Source organism: Centropristis striata, chromosome 22 (assembly GCF_030273125.1).
Source record: "Centropristis striata isolate RG_2023a ecotype Rhode Island chromosome 22, C.striata_1.0, whole genome shotgun sequence".
NCBI lineage: Eukaryota > Metazoa > Chordata > Actinopteri > Perciformes > Serranidae > Centropristis > Centropristis striata.
In genome coordinates this window covers 19313552-19333117 of record NC_081538.1, presented here as the reverse complement: position 1 = coordinate 19333117, position 19566 = coordinate 19313552, and the positions used below count along the sequence as shown (strand labels likewise).

Genomic DNA, 19566 nt, shown 5'->3' with positions numbered 1-19566 from the left:
AGGATGAAATAGAATATGTATTATGATAAAAGCACACATTCACATACTGCCATGCCTGAGGAGACTTAACTTTTCATCACATGTACATTCACTTCAAACATTCTGTATTTGGCTGCATATTATATTTTACCATTTCTTGGTTCAGTGTTGCCGTTTTTGTTGTCCAATGTGGCTGAAGCAGAAGTGCCCTCCATGTTGTCCAAGGTAGTTGAGTCAGACGTGCCCTCCATGCTGTCCAAGGTAGTTGAGTCAGACGTGCCATCCATGCTGTCCAGGGTGGTTGAGTCAAGTGCATGGCTTGGATCCCCAGGAGTCTCAGTTCTTGAGCCTTTGAAAAGTAACAATGAAATGTGTTAAATGGATCCCTATGAAAAAGGCTTTCCTGACTTGCTACCTCCTCTTTACCTTCCTTCTAAGTTGCTCTACCCTCCAGTGTACTGCTAACTGACTTCTTAGCTATTATTGCAAAACATAAATTCCCTTTTTGTCATCTAATGTTGCTCCATTGCTTTCTTATGTGTCTTGTATCCTTCACTAATTTCTCTTTTTCTTTCTGTTGTCTAGACCTAATAGGCTTCAACCTGTTCATCTTTCTCTCAATGTTTCCAGATCTTTCAGTACAATATTCAATATTCATAGATGATGTCTCCCATCCTCTCTAATGAATATACTGTTGTTCCTTAAGCCCATCTAACAAGATTATCACAGTACCTATTAACAGTCTCCAGTCTCATAACTTAAAGATGTTACCACATACTGTGCGAGTCAGGATACCTTTGTGTTGATGTGGGTCAGCAATGGTTTCTTCGCTGGAATCATCATCACTCGTGGTTACTTCATCTGGTTGAGTACAAAAGTCAGGCCAAAGTTTTTAAATTAAAAGCCGAACATGCATATATGTTACATTTAAAGCTTTATAAACCATGTTTCAAACTAAATTTTACCGTCAGGATTGATCTCAATGTCATCCAGCCCTTTCCCTTGCAGATCAGACAGTTTTCCTTTTTCCATTGCCATCAACAGTTTGCTGACTTTTGCAAGCTGCAGGGTACTCTCTGGAAGCCGGTAGAATTCTCTGTGGACACGGATGTTGTGTCCGAGGAAGGTGGCAAGTTGATCCATTTCATTTTCTTTAAGGTTTAGTACTGTGGACAAAGTGGCGACTTGTTTCCGCAATCTTGTTGAGGTGAGGGCCTCTGGGTACTTTGCACCACATTGTTTAGCATACTTGCGAAAGCAGTCAGAGCCTCTGTAATGGGAAAGGACACCTGGGCGTGCAAACAAGTACACATTCTCTGTGCAGACTTGACAGTCATTCCTGTTTGTCATGAGGAGGTCCATTGCAGCGATCATGTCAGGTGTGAGAAGCACAGGTACCATTCTTGACCCTTTACCACGAATCTCAACTCTGTCAAAGTGCCTTGCAAGCTTCCTTTCAAACTCAGTAAGGCCGATCATAATGTCAGGATTCAACTCTGTGCGATTCCGGGATGTGAAAACCTGGAGCTCCATTTTTGAAACTTCCCCTTGCCTTTTTCTGTTAAATAGTACTACCTGCGTTAAAGTCACTTTAGCAAGATTTCCGAAGGTTATGCTGTTGCGGTTTTCCTTCAGGTCCTTCATGCACTTAGCAGATTCGGTAGCAAGAAACTTGTGCAGCAGCGACACATCCTGTGTAAATGGTAAAACCTGTGGTTTATTCCATTTGGCTTGTTTAAGTGTACCCAATGCAGCGGCTGAAATGGACTCTGTCCACTTTTTCTCATACAGAGTGGCAAATTGCTTGGCTAACTCTGCAACATCATGGCGATTTGCAATGATGGCATCGCACTGCACAATGCCTGCAACTTTGGCCAAACTGTGCCCCAATTTCAAAGCCAAGGATGGGGTTTTATATGAGTTGCTTTCCAACTCATAACCAGCAACAGCTCTGACTGCTTGTATGACCTGGGGAAAGTTACTCGGCATAACAAGGTCTTCTGTGCTCTTCAAAGGTGTCATAGCTCTTGCCGTTATCAATAATCTTGCCATCTCTCTCATTTTTTGCCGTATGTAATCATTCCTTCTCTCATGTGGTTTCCTGGCATTGTACAGTGACTCACCAAGGCTTAGAATGTGTCTTTCACTCCTTACTACCAAGGAAATGTCATCCTGGTTCATTTCACAGGCAATCTTCCAAACAGCTTCATGAATTTGATTAGGTTTTGGTAATTCCAGTTGGATCCGTTTTCGCCCAGCGGGAGGCTCTCCCTCAATGGGCTTCTGAGGGCAGTTTCTCACATGTCTCCAAAGGCAATCTCTTGCATATAGTCCTTGACAAAACTTGCAATGACGATAACCATCAGACTCTCTTGCTGTAGTGGGTCTTCGACAAGCAACCATTTCTCCAGCACCAGAGGTTGCCGCGGTAGCATTATGGTTAAAGTTTCCCCTCTTCTTGATAGAGCGTAACAAATCTCTTCTTTGGCGGGACCTTTTATTAAAACCGAAAGCCCTTGCAACATCAGGCTGATTCCCGTGGGCGGATTCAAGGTGTCTTGCCAATTTAGAAATGGCCTTTTTACAATAAAGACAATATTGCTTCTTGTTGTACTTGCTTTGTTTTGCTGGGTTTGGCAATGGAGCGACTTTTATGGAGCTGTGATTGTGTGATGTATTCCCTGATGAATTGGCACTGCAACTCATCACTGAAGTGCTATGACTGCTGCTCCTCAGTGGCGAACTAAAACTTGTAGGTTTATCTGAACCAGTGATCTCCCCACTGTGTGCTGTAGCTATCCCCACTAGCATGTCCTGTAACAGTTTTTTGGGAGCATGAGAGTCTGTGATTTCCAGTTCGTTACTACAAAGACTTTCGTCTGAGGAATTGCCACTTGAGTCTGGAACATAGTCAATATCTTCATAATCTGTACAATCTGAAGATTCATCAGTAGACATCTGAAGGAAAATGGAGAAAAAAGCATTGTTACATTCCTAAATAGCCAGGTTATCATTCCCCATACAGTACCATCACATTGTGCATAACACAACTTGAAAATGATGAGTCATTAAAAACATGAAATTTAATTGAATTGGATTCCTTAATACAGTTGTTTTTCTATTTCACTACTGTGTCATATTCATTAACTGGTCACTTAAGCTTGCAGAGTTTCCATCATGAAATCCACCATCATCGACCAAGGGATGTTCAACCTTTAAAACCATTATTAATACTGTAAATACAATTCACTGAATAGACATTTTCCCCCTAGTTATATTAAAGTGGAAATGATTAAATTATTTAAATAACACTTTGAAAATATTTGCCTCACATCCCTACCTATGACATACTATTAGGACAATAATCCCTAAACCACAACACGTCTCAGTGGGCGATTTGATTTTGATGGTGTATGATATAAAGGAGAACAATGCATAGCATGAAGTTTTGCATTACTATGACTCACCTATTGCATAAAAATATAACAAATATTTTGAGAGAAAAAAATCTGTTGCAACTTTGTCATTTAAACATGGTGCATGAACTGGAAGCAACAAGTGAATGAGAGAAATTCTGCTAGGCTCATGGAGGTTCTTGTAAAATAAATACCTTGAAAATAATTAATTTGCATATGACCAAATGTTTGTATTTACTTTGATTTGCATACTCACAGAATTATTCATTCTTGTGAACAGAGTCAAAGTCATCTGCCTCTCTCTCTCAAATATCTTTTTCTTGGCCTCATCGTAACGTTCCTCACACCGAGCATGATGTCGCTTTAGATTTTGCAGACGACGGCATGCTCTTAACTGTCCATATCAAGAATCAAATGTAAAGAACCTTAGTCTTAGTTAAGATTCTACAATATTCCCTCAAATAGTTAATATCCCCAGTCAAAGAACATGACATTTTTGAATGAAGGAGAAGAAGGCAGCTGTCTTACTTGCTTTGCAGTAGCTGTCTGTTGGAAGGGGACACCTCCAGTGGTCTGGCTGACCTTAAATGAAATGACAGAGATTCATTGTTTGTTTGAGATTCCACAGAACGGTAACTGGAAATTATGATGCAATTAATTACACTGTAAATGAAAATAATAGTGGTTCTAACTTTTTCTATTGTCGTCAAAAAAAGCTCTAAACCCCACACTGATGTAAATTGATCTACTTCCCCAGAAATCCAATGCTGACATTGATGATTTTGTGAAGATTTCACACAAACTGATTGTTTTAATGCAGTGAAAGGGCATTTCATGTATGCACTGGAGCCAACTGAGACATATACTTAATTCCAAATAGAATAAACTAATGTGTAATTACCTGTTGGAAGGATGAAGTGGATCTCTCGCTCACTTCTTCGTCTACAGAAGATTGAGTCAGGATCTGAACACTTGGTGTCTGCAACAAAACACAATACAGAGTCAGACATATTCTGTACTATAAATCCTGACTAATGAACAAATGATCATACTTGTTTCAGTGAACATAATTCACAGGAGGATCTAGGCTCATTATGCCAAACTCTATAGAAACTGCTAACACTGTACAGCATCTGCTACCCAACAATATGAGGACATGTAACACACACTCTACAGTCGATGGGTCAGACAATATGAGGACATCACCTCAAACACACTCAGGTCTTTCATAGCCTTAAACAATATGAGGACATGACGACTGAACACATGTAAAGTCCATGTTCCTGACTTCTAACTTCTTCTGTTGTTGTCAAAGAAAGCTCTAAACCCCACACTGATGTGAACTGATCTACTTCCCCAGAAATCCAATCATGTAAACTGATCAGCAGATGTAAAATAGACAAAAACATTAGCAAAATGATAAAAAATATATAACATTTAGTGAGAATAAAGATCTAGTTGATGCTTTAAGGAGAAGTTAGAGCTAACAAAAGATATAGCCAATTTCTTTCTGCTACACTATTCAAAAACAAGTAATGCTAACATTGATATTGTGAACATTTCACACAAACTGATTGTTTTAATACAGTGAAAGGGCATTTCATGTTTGCACTGGAGCCAACTGAGACATATACTTAATTCCAAATAGAATAAACTAATGTGTAATTACCTGTTGGAAGGATGAAGTGGATCTCTCGCTCACTTCTTCGTCTACAGAAGATTGAGTCAGGATCTGAACACTTGGTGTCTGCAACAAAACACAATACAGAGTCAGACATATTCTGTACTATAAATCCTGACTAATGAACAAATGATCATACTTGTTTCAGTGAACATAATTCACAGGAGGATCTAGGCTCATTATGCCAAACTCTATAGAAACTGCTAACACTGTACAGCATCTGCTACCCAACAATATGAGGACATGTAACACACACTCTACAGTCGATGGGTCAGACAATATGAGGACATCACCTCAAACACACTCAGGTCTTTCATAGCCTAAAACAATATGAGGACATGTAACACACACTCTACAGTTGATGGGTCAGACAATATGAGGACATCACCTGAAACACACTCAGGTCTTTCATAGCCTTAAACAATATGAGGACATGACGACTGAACACATGTAAAGTCCATGTTCCTGACTTCTAACTTCTTCTGTTGTTGTCAAAAAAAGCTCTAAACCCCACACTGATGTGAACTGATCTTGTAACTAGAAATTACAATCAATAATTTAAGTTTAATATGTATCTTTTTTTTATCTCCTAATACTTAACAGATACTTCAGTGTATAATCTATGAAGAGGATTTACTCACCAGAGCTCGCCATGGCCACTGAGATTTTCCATAGTCATAGGTTATTTCACTCTCTGCTTGGATTTCTTCAATAGCAAACAAGCAAAGATGAGGTTTACCCTGGACTGTCATTTTTTTCACTTTGCAGTTTGAGGACTTGTGGCCATCATTAACCAGCCGACCCAGTGAGTCGTCTTCACGGGAAGCATCAATGCTAAAATTGAATAAGGAAACATATCTAAGTTTTCTACACTAAAACCATGATGTTGTAAAGAACAATTAATCTTGTATACTTTACTTACCACCATGAGCTATTGTTCCATTTAAAATCAAACAGGAAAGCATTTTGCTTCTCTGTGTACTTTTTCTGCCGCTTGTCCCGTTCACATGGTGAGATCAACTCCCCACGGTACTCGACCACAAAGGATCCCTTTTCAATTGGTGCACAGGCAAATACACCACGTCCTAATACACAAAAGTTCACTGATAAGTGTCAAGTAATACAATCCAAATCAGGTTTACTAACTGCAGCTGATCAGATATTGACAAAACATATGCAGAACAAACAAACATAAGACTTTCTAACAGTGAGAAAAAGATCTGAATGATGTTTGGTGATGTCTGGAATTTATGGTTAGGGCTTCAATCAATAAAATCACTTACAAAATTCTTATTAAAATAGATGGCAACAAATTTCATTAGCAATTTGTTGTGTTGTGCGATTATGTTGTCATGATGTCTAGTACCATTCACGCAGTAAACATTTGGAATGATATCCAACATACCTTTATAGTCATTGATCCACTGGACCTTTAAACAAGGCTTGTCACCTCCAGATAAAACAAACTGAGTAGCCTCAGCCTCAGGACGAAGTCTGGCTCTTCTTTCTGACATGCTCTTTTCTTGGCCATTTACTCCTCAACCTGCAAACATCTACATGGGATGATGACAAAAAGTCAACGAGACAAGTACAAAAAAGACCAGTACTTATTTTGAATCAAAGAGGACTTATAAAATGGTATTATTCATAACGCATTTGCTGATAAGGCTAATAGATCAGTGTAAACCCTGGGCAAATGTCATTAAACATTAAAAAACTTTAATAAATAATATTAACCTACCAAAGCACCAACAAAGCAACTTAAAAGATACATGTACTCTACCTGTACTGAATAACTAGTATCATCAATTTGTGTTAAAAAGGAAAACATCATCTAAATTCCAGAAAAATATCTAAAAAAACAGTTAAAAACAACTTTGACGTCACTGCGGTTGAAGATGAAACAGTTTGTTTGGAGAATCGTCCCTTTAACTCAGGTTTGCATTGTTATCAGTTATATTTAGCAAAAACTTCTACTATCTGTTGTTAAAGATTAAGCAAAAGTAACTGATTACCATTTATGATACATCCCTTCCAGTTTGTTTGAGTCCACTGCCCGTTTGAATTCCGTTTAGCTAATTAGCTAGCTTTAGCTAATTAGCTAGCTAATTAGCTTAATTTACCTCATGCGGTGGATGTCCTGAGCGCTGAAGGTCCCGGATGTGCCGTTCACCGAGAGCTCCGCTGCGGTCGTATCCGTTTCAGAGGCGTTGCCTCTAGTTGAGTCTTTCGCCAAATCAGATGCTGAGTCACTGACTGACTTACTGACTAACCATTCAACGCTGATCTCAAACGCAATCATTGTGTAAAGCTGGTTCAAGCCGCAGTTGTATAACCAAAAGGAAACAAAACTGAAACCTAGTATAAGACTGAACTGTGTATAAAACCCAAGGGAGCTTTTATTTTGAAAGAAAGGAAGTGGTTAATGCAGGAACTTCACCAGTCACGGACTTCCCTCGTGTTTACATTCGAAGCTCAGCTGCACGCACCGGAGTTCAGGTAAGAACAATGTTTCTAAGTTGTTGAGAGTTGTCACGATAATGTTTTGCAAACTGCTGTTACAGTTAATTTGGTTCCGTTTGCATGGGAAACTGTTCTTAGACACACGTAATAGGCATGTGAAAATGTCTTAATTGTTCCAAGTGTCCTGATTGTGGTGTGTTATAGGTATGTTGTTTTAAAAATGTCCTAATTTGTCATGAAAACAAGAGAAGCACCTCTGGACCTCCAGATGAAAATACAGATGATTTAAAAAAAAAAAAGTAGTATAATGTGTTGTTCTGCACTTTACACAAGGCTATATTGTAAAAAGGCTAATGCATTTTAATTTAAAATATAATTAATGAAGTGTTGGCTATGTCAATCAATACTTATAGGTGCACAAAGGGAGGAGAGACTGACCCTGATGATGACCATATTGAACTGGATGACAGCAGCAGCAGCAGGAACCTCCCAGTTCAACCTACTTTTGCTGTACTTAAAGGTTCTTAAGGTAGAATACTAATTACCTAAAATGTTACTAATCCACCACATAGCAATATGTGAATTGCTCTTTTATATTGCTTGCCTGTTGGAATGTTGTTGTCTCTTAGAATATTTTGGGTGACAACAAGTAAAGCTTGACCACCTCAGTATGTTATTTCAAAGTTGTCAATGCTTAAAGATCCCCTTCAGGCATGTTATGAGATTGAATAAAATACTCTACTTTGAAAAGGTAAATTCTTAATTTCATTTTTAAAATTATTGCCTAAATGATATACTTTCTTTTATCCCTGTGGCATCAGGGAGCATCACAGACACAAAACACAAATACTATATTTACATTACTTTGGAGTATTTTATAAATGTATTTAACAGGGCTGAAGAGCAATACACTTTGACACACTCAAAGGGATTTTGTAAGGCCACAGTACTCACAGGATGTCTGTATTCAAGTTCAATCAGTTTGAGCACTTGCTTCCTGCCTAAACTAGTGAACAAATAAGCATGTATCAGTTGTTTATATCCTTAGCCTTCTCCTATGGCGTTCCAATGTTTACATTCTAAAAAGTAAGATATATATTATGTAGTTATTGCAGTCCAGAAAATATGTTTACCATGAAGGACAGTCCACTGCACTAGTTTAGGCAGGAAGCATGTGCTCACACAGAATGAACCTGAATAGCCCTGTCAAATACAATTACAAAATACTGCAAAGTAATTCAAAATCAAGGAACAGAAGTACCATGCAGAATGATGTATGTGCAGATTTTGACCCTTGAAGACTGTTTACATACAGCACATACACAAGCTCAAACATACAGTTGTGGGAGCAAGAGGAAAAACACATTTTTGATTTTGGAATTTCAGCATTGATCATGAGGATTAACTTCCAAAGACTCATTTTGAAACTTTTTGTATTTCCAGACATTTCTCAAACAAGAGCTGCTGGCCCTGCACAACAGATCCTGAAGACCTTCCCTCGCACTTAGCATGGTCGGCGTATTCAGCTTATACATTCTCACCGTGAAATTGAGAACAAGAACAACAATATCCATACTCTTATTAAGAATATAGAATGTTGTTGTTATTGTTCTCACTTACACTGTGATAATTTGAGTGGTGCTTATTCTGCTTAAGACTGATTACTATACAGAACACCAAGATGTTTACTGTACAGAGCTGAGCACTAACTATTGAATGAGAGTGTAGAATATTGTTGTTCACTGTGAGAATTTATGGCGATGCTTATTAGGGTTGCAAAATTCCTTAAATTTTCAAAGTTGGAAACTTTCCATGCGAATCAATTGGAATTTATAGGAATTAACAGGAATAATGGGAAATTTGCAATATATATATATATATATATATATATATATATATATATATATATATATCTGTGCATAGCATGCATTAGCATTTTTTTTACAAACTTTTCTCTCATCTTATTCTACAGAACAATGTGGAAACATTTTACCCCAGCTAATGTAGAAGGAAAGGCTGTGAACAATTGCGTGCATGTCAGCTGATGACAAAAGAATATATACATATGTGTATATATATACATGTTTATATTTATGCTTGCATATGAGTTTGTAAGAATTACCCCAACTTTCCCATTAATTCCCATTTATTCCCATTGCAAGTTTCCAACTTGGAATATTTCCGAATTTCCCCAGTTTTAACTTCCCATGGAAAGTTTCCAAAAATTTACCGGAAATTGTCCACCCCTTTGCAACCCTACTGCTTACTGTGCGTAACACTTGTTTACTACAGAGTTGAAGAGTATTGATTATACTTATTAGAAATTTAATAATTCTAATAAATATTGCAATATATGATTATTGACAGTGCTGTAAATAGTGTTGTTCCTTCACAATACATTGCACCCACTTAACCTGGCTTAGGCTACTGTTGATGAGATTACTTATTGCACCTAAGACCCAGATGTTGATGAAAATTATTATTATTATTTTTTGACTCTAATTGTATGGAATATGTATTTTGCAGTAATGCTTCAAATGTGTTTGTGTGTCTGAACAAAGTGACATATGAGGACCGGCAGCGTGACGTCATCGAAAGTGTGTTAAAAGTGTGTTAAGTTCCAAAACTGGCCACTAGTTGGCGTAATCGAAAATGAGCAAAAATGTTAAACACACTTACACACTTAATTTCTTAAAATTGTGATGTTTCAGGACATTGGAGATTTTTGGTCTGGGAGCATGTTTGAGGGGTCTAGAACACTGTAGAGAGCTCAGAAAAATGAGGACGTCAAAAATGTCCTCATTTTTCAGAGTGTCCTGATAGTGTAGGTGTGTTATCACAAAAATGTCCTGATTTGTCATGAAAACAAGTACACACACACACTCACACACACACACACACACACACACACACACACATTTCACTTTCACCTACTTGTTAATAACAGCAGCCTCTCTTTATCATCTCTATCAGCAGCTCAGACACTGTTTTTATGCAGATTTACCTTTTGGCCTGCTTTAACTGCCTGGATTGTTGCGTTTTTATCAACCTGTTTTTATTTGTCCTCCGAACTGTGGACGACCTCAGAGTGTCCCAAATTTCATTTTTGCCCTCACATGTGACACAGATCTGATATTTCCACCAGCATTGGCATGAAAACAGCTCTTTTAGTGCATTGATCTGGGCCATGTCTGGGAAATCCTCATGTTGACGTGTGTGACCCAAATGCGACTTGTATTTTTAAAACAAATTCACTGGCGTTGCCATGAGAGTAAGTAAATCTTTTCACCTGAAACAGCTGTTGTACTTTTGGCTCCACGGAGGACGATGAGACACAAGAATGAGGAGAAAGACAAACAGTGTGACTTGATTGGTATTTGGGGAGACACATCAGCTCAGTGAAACACAAACTGGAACGTGCTGGAGACAGGAGGGAGAAGCTGAGCTACAGAAACAGATGTGATGTCTTCTGTTATTGTCACTCGCCTTTAGAGCGCTGCTGTCAGGTCGCATTGTTATCAGACATGGATTACAACAGGGAATGGTTATGAATAAGGTGTGAACACAGCCTGATTCACACTTCCTTTGCATTGCATGTGTCTGTCTGTCTACTGTCTATTTGATTTAAACAAAGACCTTACACACACACACACACACACACACATATATGTATATAGATGACTGACAGGTGTATTGTTGAGAGAGTCAAGGCGAGTGTTTGTGGTCTTTGTCTAATACAAAGCAACAACTTCTGGATCTGAAAAGTGAAGCCCTTGGAGAAGTGTATTAAACTTGTATTCTTTCTCATGGTCAGCAGGGGGCGACTCTACTGGTTGCAAAAAGCCCATTTGTATTGAACTTCTCACTTCATTCATTACCTCAGTCAACATTTTCCTAAAGAGTTAATGGTCTCGATTGCAAGTCTTCTTCAGTTCAGAATGATGTTTATTAAAATTAGCGTCAGAATTAATATCACAGTAAACTTAAATTGCACCTTGCTAACCAAGCTAGCGATTCAATTAGCTGGTAACTTAGTGTTTGCTGTGTTGAAGGGTAACTGGCCCTGCGGGCTGGTAACATGTCACTTCTCCAGCTCCACCCTCTTGTCCAAATATGTTCACCTTTGGCTCCAAAACAGGAAGATGGTGACAAAGAAAATGTCAAGCAATTGATTTCAAAACGACAGCCCTCAAACCAATGGGTGACGCCGTGGTGTCTACGTTCACTCCTTTTATACATGTTTTGTCTCAATTCAAATACTTTTATACAGTACACTGTGTAACCTACTCTGTAGTGCATGGATTCTCAACAGGGTGATATTGTTTTAAATTGCACACGTCACTTATTGGAAGCTCGGTAGATCAGCCGGAGATGGTCAGCAAGTGACAGTAACTCAATTCAGACTGATAAGTTAACCCATTAATCACTTTTATCTGACTACAGTATAGTGGAACTTATTGAACAGCGATCCCTGTTTCAATTGCAACTGCTGCAGCTTCCACAGCTGCCATTGGTGGTCACTATCACCTGATCATGAATCCCAGCACCTAAACGATACGCAGGAAATGCAGTTGGATTCATAGTAACACACACCTCCATTTCTGCTATGTAGCTGTAGCTGATGGTGACTGATGAGGGTGAGAAGTGTAAGGCATTCCACTAATTTGTGATAGTTTTAAGTGCACCATCCAGGTACTCATAGTGCACTATATTTTGCCACCCTTGTCAGTGTGAACGCTCTTATGCACTCAAACTAACAAGTGTAAGTGCAGGAGTACGTGAATTGAGACACAGTCTGTGATTAACATCTAAACCGACAGTTCACAGTCCAAACAACATATTGAAGATGGATAAAAACAAACAGAAGGAAAGCACTAGTGCAGACAGAATATATCAATAAAAATGAACAACACTGCAGCCAAGTGCTCCATAATAGCGGCCGTATTCTATGCAGATGTGAAGCAGTGTTGGTATAATACTAACTTAACTGTCAAGAATATTTCACACTTCAAATGAAGACTGTCTTCAGTTTTCATTATATCACTTACTGGTTGTTAAGCTATCACACTGTATCAAATAAGTGGGAACAGGCATTACAGACATCTTGAAAAGTGACAGGAGACAATGTGACTGCAACAACTCTGGTTTTAAATAGCACAGTCTCTATTTGTCGAGGTTGTCCGGAGGTTACAGACAATGTGATGTCATAGTCCACTTATTTTTCAGAAATCAGAATTCTTATAGGTCATTTGTAAAAGTCCATTAAATGTTTTTTAAAGTACAGAGGTTTGTGGTTTGCAACACCACCCAGTAATTTCTCCACTTGATCCACAAAGACCCTGATATTACTATACCTATATATAGTTGTAATGTTTGATAGTGCGACAAGTTGCCCTTTCAGTAACACCTGCCCTCACCCTACATCAGTGTTGGGCCACTCTATATTAACTCCCTGGTTGAAGTCCCACTCTGCCCATGTGGGGAGTGTTAGGTTTGCTTTTCTTCCATTTAAAGCTAAATGGAAGAAAAGACATTACAGAAATATGAATATAATTCAGCCAATAGAGCTTTCTTAGTTTTTCAACCTTTTTGATTCATGGAAAATGTAATGGCTTCTGTTTTTGCGGTCATGCAATACTTGACATTTCAAAACACTCAAGATGTTCTTATGAACATGCATGAACACATTTGTGCCTTAGCCCTGTGCTCCAGGCCAATTCAAGGCTCTACTGTAAAAATGATGGTTGTAACTTCGGGTGAGTAAGTGCAGTGTAGCCAACTTAGTGTCTTTGTCGCTATATTTAGTGACTTTTCAGACCCCCTTTAGTGACTATTTTTCAAAAAAGCGACTAGCGACAAATCTAATGATTTTTTCTGGTGTTATTGGAGACTTTTGGAGACTCGCTCTTACTCTTCTTAATGAGCAGGAGTGGCTGCTGGCGGCCCCTCCCTCGTCCCAAAGCACTCACAAGCGTCCATTACACATGGTAAATTATGGACTTTTAGGACATCCAATACTTTCCTAACTGAGGAGTTGGCAACACTAAGTAAGTGAAGTAGCAGTAAGCTAGTAAGTCCCAGTGGCTGCCCCATGATGGCTAACTACAAGTAATTCACCTTCAATTGATCAAATGCTGCTTTGTATAATAAAGATATATTAAGGGATGGTTGAAGTGCTGTTGCATGAGGTATCTATTATCCATAGTCAGTGTATTACCCACTGGAGAAACAGGCAGATGTAACATCATTAACACAGAAGCTAAGCCTTGCTGCGGACGACAGAAGAAGCTGGTGTCTCAAATGTGTTTTGAGACTAAAATGGACCACCTAAAAAAATCAATATCAGATCAAGTGTAGGCAATATTTTGAATAATTTCTTGGCTTTACCTTGCCGTGTGACAGGCTTTTCCGAATGGAAACTGAAGCTGTTGTATGCACTCTTTAAACCTTCCAGACTCCTTCTACCATTGCCTCGATCACTTAGTATATTTGTGTTGTTGTGTGACTTTGGGGATTTAAAACAGTGAGGAACAAGCAAAACCAGCCAGCACACTTACTGATCGAGGGAGATATGAACTAGCAACTCCCATGTTCTGCAAGGTAACATCAGTGTTTTTGTCAATGGAGTCTGGTGTGTTTGAAGAGGGTGTAGATAACTGCCTCACTTCCCTGTTGGAAAGCTGTGTGACAGCAAGAAGATATTATAAATAGTGTAGTGTAATCAATTTTTTTGAAACAACCATTTATTTAGGTGGGTAAAATATGTTTTGCAACCGTGTAAAATTAGCAAATGAGTTCATTAAAGTTGCATTGTTGATGCTTGAAATATTTAGTTTTTTAAATGTAACATTCCCGGTCTCTTTTGTCTGTGCTGTAGCCAAGCCCCAAGGAAGAGCACCAGGCTTTGAAGCCATTGACATAGTGAAATTATAACTTCAGGGTCCATCACATGAAACCATTGGACCCAAAAAAGACGTACTTTGGGAAAGTGATTTCTGTAAATCAGTGGATATGATTTTTTGGGGCATCAAGCCCCCTGCGTATTAACTAGTTTTACTATCAGAGTTTGATCCATTGGGGCCGATTTGGACATTTGGAAAGTCTAAAAGAGAAGGCGATTGAATTAATTTCTGCCTATTCAGGTTAGCGAAGTGCTAAACAGCAAGTTAGCTGGCTTGGAATATAGATCCGCAAATCTGAACTACTGGGTATTTTTATGCATGGGGGACAAACTTTTTTCTGCCACTGAGCAACTTTCATAGGAGTGAATGGGGCCCCACCTCTAACACTCTATCCAGTTGTCTTCATATATCCATGGCTGTAGCCAGCAACTGAGAGCAAGCTGAACCCAGGTGGCAACCTCCGGGTCTGAGCAGTGAGGCAAACCAAGAGGTGCCTTAAGCTGCATTCTACCGAAAATTCCAGCAGGGGGTGCTGGTATTTTGGGTAAGTTATTTTGCTAAGTTTGGCTGCAAAAAATATCTGTCCATTCATTTCAATGCAAAATTTGAAAACTACTTGATTTATAACCTCAGAATTTTTTAGGACAACACTGTGGTCTCAATTGCTAGTAAAAAATCTTCTTCAAGAGAAAATCATGTTAATAGTTCAAATAATGACCCCATTTAGAAGAAAATAGATGAAGAAGATAAAGAATCATATGATTTGGGGCGTGGCTACCTTTGATTGACAGGTCACCAACAAGATGAGCCGTTATCAGGAGAGCAGCAGAGCAATGTGTATCCATGGTAACGTGTCAATAAAGTTTTATATAATGTTATATAGATGGTGTAACTTTGACCCTTTCACTGTATTTTCACCTAATAGTGAGTCGCTGTTCAGTTTTTCTCAGGTCAGTTTTTTGCTGATGCAAGATGGCGACGAGTGTAAGGCTGAACTCGATGCTTCCAACGGGCAGTCCACAAACCAATGGGTGACGTCACGGTGACTATGTCCATTATTTATTTAATTTTTTTTAGGCATTTTTATGCTTTATTGACAGTGACAGAGTGAAAGGGGGTGACAGAGGGGAAGACATGCGGCAAAGGGAGCTCAGGCCGGATTCGAACCCGGCTCCGCCACAGCAAGGCCTCAGCCTACATGGCAAGCGCTCTACCAGTGTGAGCCACCGGGACGCCCCAACTATGTCCATTATTTATACAGTCTATGAGAAAATGCACAGTGTGTACATACTGCACTACTAATAGAAGAGCTTGCACTCACCAGTGCACTTCCTTGGCTACTCAGAAATACACCCACCAAGTGTGAAGCTGATCAGATCAACGGTTGTGGAGAAAATCTAAGGACAGACATACAGAGACTCCTATTTAGGTTAGATTTACCTTTTCAGTGTTAATGAGGAGCTGATGCTGTACAGCAGCAGCAGCTAGAGCTCTGTGATAACTGGAGTCATTCAGAGGTTAGCAGTGACAGCTTCGTCACAGTCGAAAAGCTCACCAACAATCATCTGGGAGACATTAGAGGCAATATGAACTGTGTTGACAAGCTCCTCACTCTCTTTGTCACTCTGCTGATTTGGAGGCGAGTGAGCATCACAGCTTTGATTTCTATCAGCACACTGCCAATCTTGAGAACCTATTTTCACTCCCACTCCTACCAAACAAAGGTCAGAGGTCACAGTTATTTTTGCTTTATTTTCTTAATCAGACAACATGTAACAAAAATGATACAGCTTATGAGCAACTCTTACAGGTAACAGTGCTTTCAGGGATTTCTCAGCTTTATCATAGAGGACCGTCTTGTTGCTAGGAAACATCTAAATTGATTTTTGACCCCGCTCATCACTTTGCTGTGAGCGTTGCTTGTCTGTATTGTCAAAAAACGTGTCTGTCTGCTTTTGTTAGTCCAATATTAAAGACTTGCTGCATCTGTGATGTGTTCCAACTATCCACTGAGTGTCAGTTGGTGTCTGATCATCTGAGCACCATTAAAGCACAACATCACCTTAAATCCAGCATTATCTGGTGTTATATTAGTTGATAATGTGTGTTAATCATCACCCTTGTAACTATTTCACTGCTGGCATTTTTCTACATTTATTTACTGTCTTTTATAATGCCTAACAAGGAAGTTCTTTGCCCTAAACCTAGGTCAATGGTTTTGTAGCCTAAATTCACAGAAACAGCAGCCTTTGTATCCTAAATTCACAGAAACAGCAGCCTTTTTTTACAACTGCAAATCGCACGTTAATCTATGATGACGTGCGTGCTATTTTTAGTACTGAATTCGGAATTCCATGCTGGTGGCACATAATGTCTCTTAAAAAACCAAAACGCTGAGTCGTGCCACAACCAGAAGTACTCCACTACACTGACTATAGGGATCTGATAAAAGCCTTCAGTGACTGGAGTCACAAGAACTATCTCCTACTTAACACCTCAAAGACTAATGAATGATCGTAGATTTCTGCAGGTTCAAGCCCCCTCTTCAGCCAGTGAATACCTGTTGGGTGGACATGGAGGTGGTGCCAAATTATAAGCATCTAGGTGTATACCTGGATAATAAGTTGGACTGGCTCTCTACAAAAAGGGGCAGAGCCTCTTTTTCTTCAGATCTCTGGACATCTGTAGTAAGATGCTGCAGATGTTTTATCAGTCTGTGGTGGTAGTGTGTTGTTTTATACTGCAGTCTGCTGGGGAGGCAGCATCAGACAGAGATGTAAGGCGGTTGGACAGACTGGTCTAAAGAGCTGGCTCTGTGGTTGGAGCCAGGTTGGACACACTGGAGGAGGTGGTGGAGAGATGACCTGTCAACATGTTCCAGGCCATCTTGAAATACCTGGATCATCTGCTACACAAAACCTTTATGGACCAAAAAAACAGCAAATCAGGCCCAACCGAAGTGGAACTTGTGCTTTATACTCCACCTTGGCGTTATTTATAATTACTATGGGATGGCACTTGAGCTGCTCGTAGAGTTGACCTATTGGGTCATTTTTTGGAGACAACAGTCTATTGCATTAATGTATGTATGTAATCACGCCATGCAAAAACTAAGAAAACCAACAATTACAGTTAAGGAATAGGGACCAGAGATTTTGTAAAAACTGTTTCTGAGTCATTTTTTCTGTCAATCAATGATTCAACCGATAGACTAATCATTTAAATCATTACATTACATTACATTACATGTCATTTAACTGACGCTTTTGTCCAAAGCGACTTACAATAAGTGCATTCAACCTGAAGGTACTAGCCTCAGACCACAGGAATCAAGTAAGTACATAACTTTAAGAGCCAACTGTAATCTCTACAGGAGTGCTGTACGTTAAAGAAGAAGAGCTTTTTTTTTTAAATCAATTGCACTGGTTTGTTTCTGGGTGTCCAAAATAAACAAAGATTATAATGAAGTCATACTTAGGAAGGGCTCAACAGCACATTTTTGATGATTACATCTGTAACTGCAGCAGAGGAAACATGCAAAGTATGAAATAATGTGAAGACATATTTCTGTTTTAAGTTCTATGTCTCTCCACCCAGATACAAAGCGTTCAAATATTGCCATAGAAGACAACTACTCTAACTTTCCCTTTGCATCTTAACAAAGATCCAGCACAGCAACAATAAAGCAACACTTCCACCTACAAACATGAGCACGTGTTAGGACGGTGACCTTGCTTCCTCTTCCCTCCTCCTCAGTCCTCTCCTCTCCAGATTGTTTTCCTCCTTTCAATTCTGTGCAAAAACTGTTATAATGTCACTTTTTTTTTTCATTTCCTCTTTTGCTTGAAGGCTGCTGTTGCATGACTGATGAACTCCGACTTGGAGCAGCGTAATAACGATGCATGATGCAAATGACACAGCTCCTCCGTAATGTTGTGATGTCTTAATGTCTTTACCTCGTGGCATTTTCCAATCTAACCTATTTTTGTATGAGCAGCAGCATGTTAACGTGTCTCATGTTTTTACTGGGATTATTTGTATGATTACACAGTTGACCTTGTGGAGTAGGTGTGAGGTGTACAGTAGATCCACCTCGGGGCTTTGCATGCAGCTGCATCACAGTCATGTCCATAATTATGGTAAACATCCCTCTAGTGTAATATCACAACATGACACTGAGTCACATAAGTGGAAGATCAATCATCTTGGCATGATGTATGACTTCTCAGCCGGCAGCTCCCGCCATTACACATGCTTTCACTGAAGCTATTACAACCCTCTGGATCAGGGTTAAACCACCACGCTTATTCTGGACCTGTAGTTTGAGATGAGGCAGGAAATAAGTAATCATTTCTAAAAACAAAACAAAACAAAACATCTATTTGGATCTATCTGGATATTTTAAATAAAAAAAAAATCAAAAACTATACTGAATATGAATTATTATTAACCTCTGAATGAATTATTATTTTTTATTGTGATTGTGTCATTAGATAAATTCACCCTCTTTTGGCAGCAATCCAGATTGCATTCATAAAGAAGATATATTCAACTCCCTCCATGGTAGGCTAGGGCTGGGTAACAAAACGCTTATTATCTCAATATTATTTTTTTCCATAGAAATAAACATATTATTAAACCACCCATACATCAAGAAAGGGGGGGTTCTAATGCACTAATGCCAGCTGCCATTAAACAGAAGAAGAAGACGAATGGTCTATCATGTCGCTGCCAGAAATCTAGAGTAGAATAATAGCCCTTTTCGTCCAATGCAAACCTAGTTCTTTTGCTGGGATTGTGCTGGTTGGTTCAACCTGCAAATTGTCTCAGAACCAGTTTGCTTTTCCACAGACTTGCAGATGAACTGGGCACCTTTCATCTGCGTGTTCTGCTCAAGCTTCCCTTTTCCCTTTTACATTAGTTTACACATAGTTTTGTGGAGTATCACTTTGTAGTTTCGTGTCCCTGCCAGCTTGCTTGAACTATCTATTTTACCAATAAGAACTGGACAGAACCTCGGAAAGTAAGCTAAAAGCTTTGTATGCACTGCACTACAGACAAGTATTTTATACAACTAAATTTCCAAAAATCCTGAACTATCCCTTCAAGGAAAGAAATATAAATC

The 19566-nt window shown here is 39.1% G+C and overlaps 1 protein-coding gene and 1 long non-coding RNA gene across 2 annotated transcripts; one reads left to right on the top strand and one right to left on the bottom strand.

Annotated features, from left to right (window-relative positions):
- Positions 1 to 730: 730 nt before the first annotated feature.
- LOC131961114 (uncharacterized) lies at positions 731 to 6811 on the bottom strand. Its single transcript, XM_059326385.1, has 8 exons — positions 6482 to 6811; positions 5999 to 6161; positions 5718 to 5910; positions 5065 to 5142; positions 4297 to 4374; positions 3924 to 3977; positions 945 to 2937; positions 731 to 840 (listed from the first exon to the last, which is right to left on the bottom strand). Exons 1-8 carry the CDS (start codon positions 6588 to 6590, stop codon positions 731 to 733), a joined length of 2778 nt encoding a protein of 925 aa, XP_059182368.1. The 5' UTR covers positions 6591 to 6811.
- Positions 6812 to 7224: 413 nt separating this feature from the next.
- Positions 7225 to 9332, top strand: LOC131960887 (uncharacterized). Its single transcript, XR_009389783.1, has 3 exons — positions 7225 to 7575; positions 7953 to 8068; positions 8983 to 9332. It is a non-coding gene; the product is annotated as an uncharacterized LOC131960887 (long non-coding RNA).
- The last annotated feature ends 10234 nt before the right edge of the window (positions 9333 to 19566 follow it).

Bases quoted from the DNA above. Each gene is read 5' to 3' on its own strand.
- LOC131961114 (XM_059326385.1), bottom strand. From the start codon at position 6,590: ATGTCAGAAAGAAGAGCCAGACTTCGTCCTGAGGCTGAGGCTACTCAG. The intron at 4,375-5,064 runs GTAATTACACAT...GTTTTGTTGCAG, and splicing joins CCACTTCATCCTTCCAACAG to ACACCAAGTGTTCAGATCCT. The intron at 841-944 runs GTAAAATTTAGT...GTACTCAACCAG, and splicing joins CATTGAGATCAATCCTGACG to ATGAAGTAACCACGAGTGAT.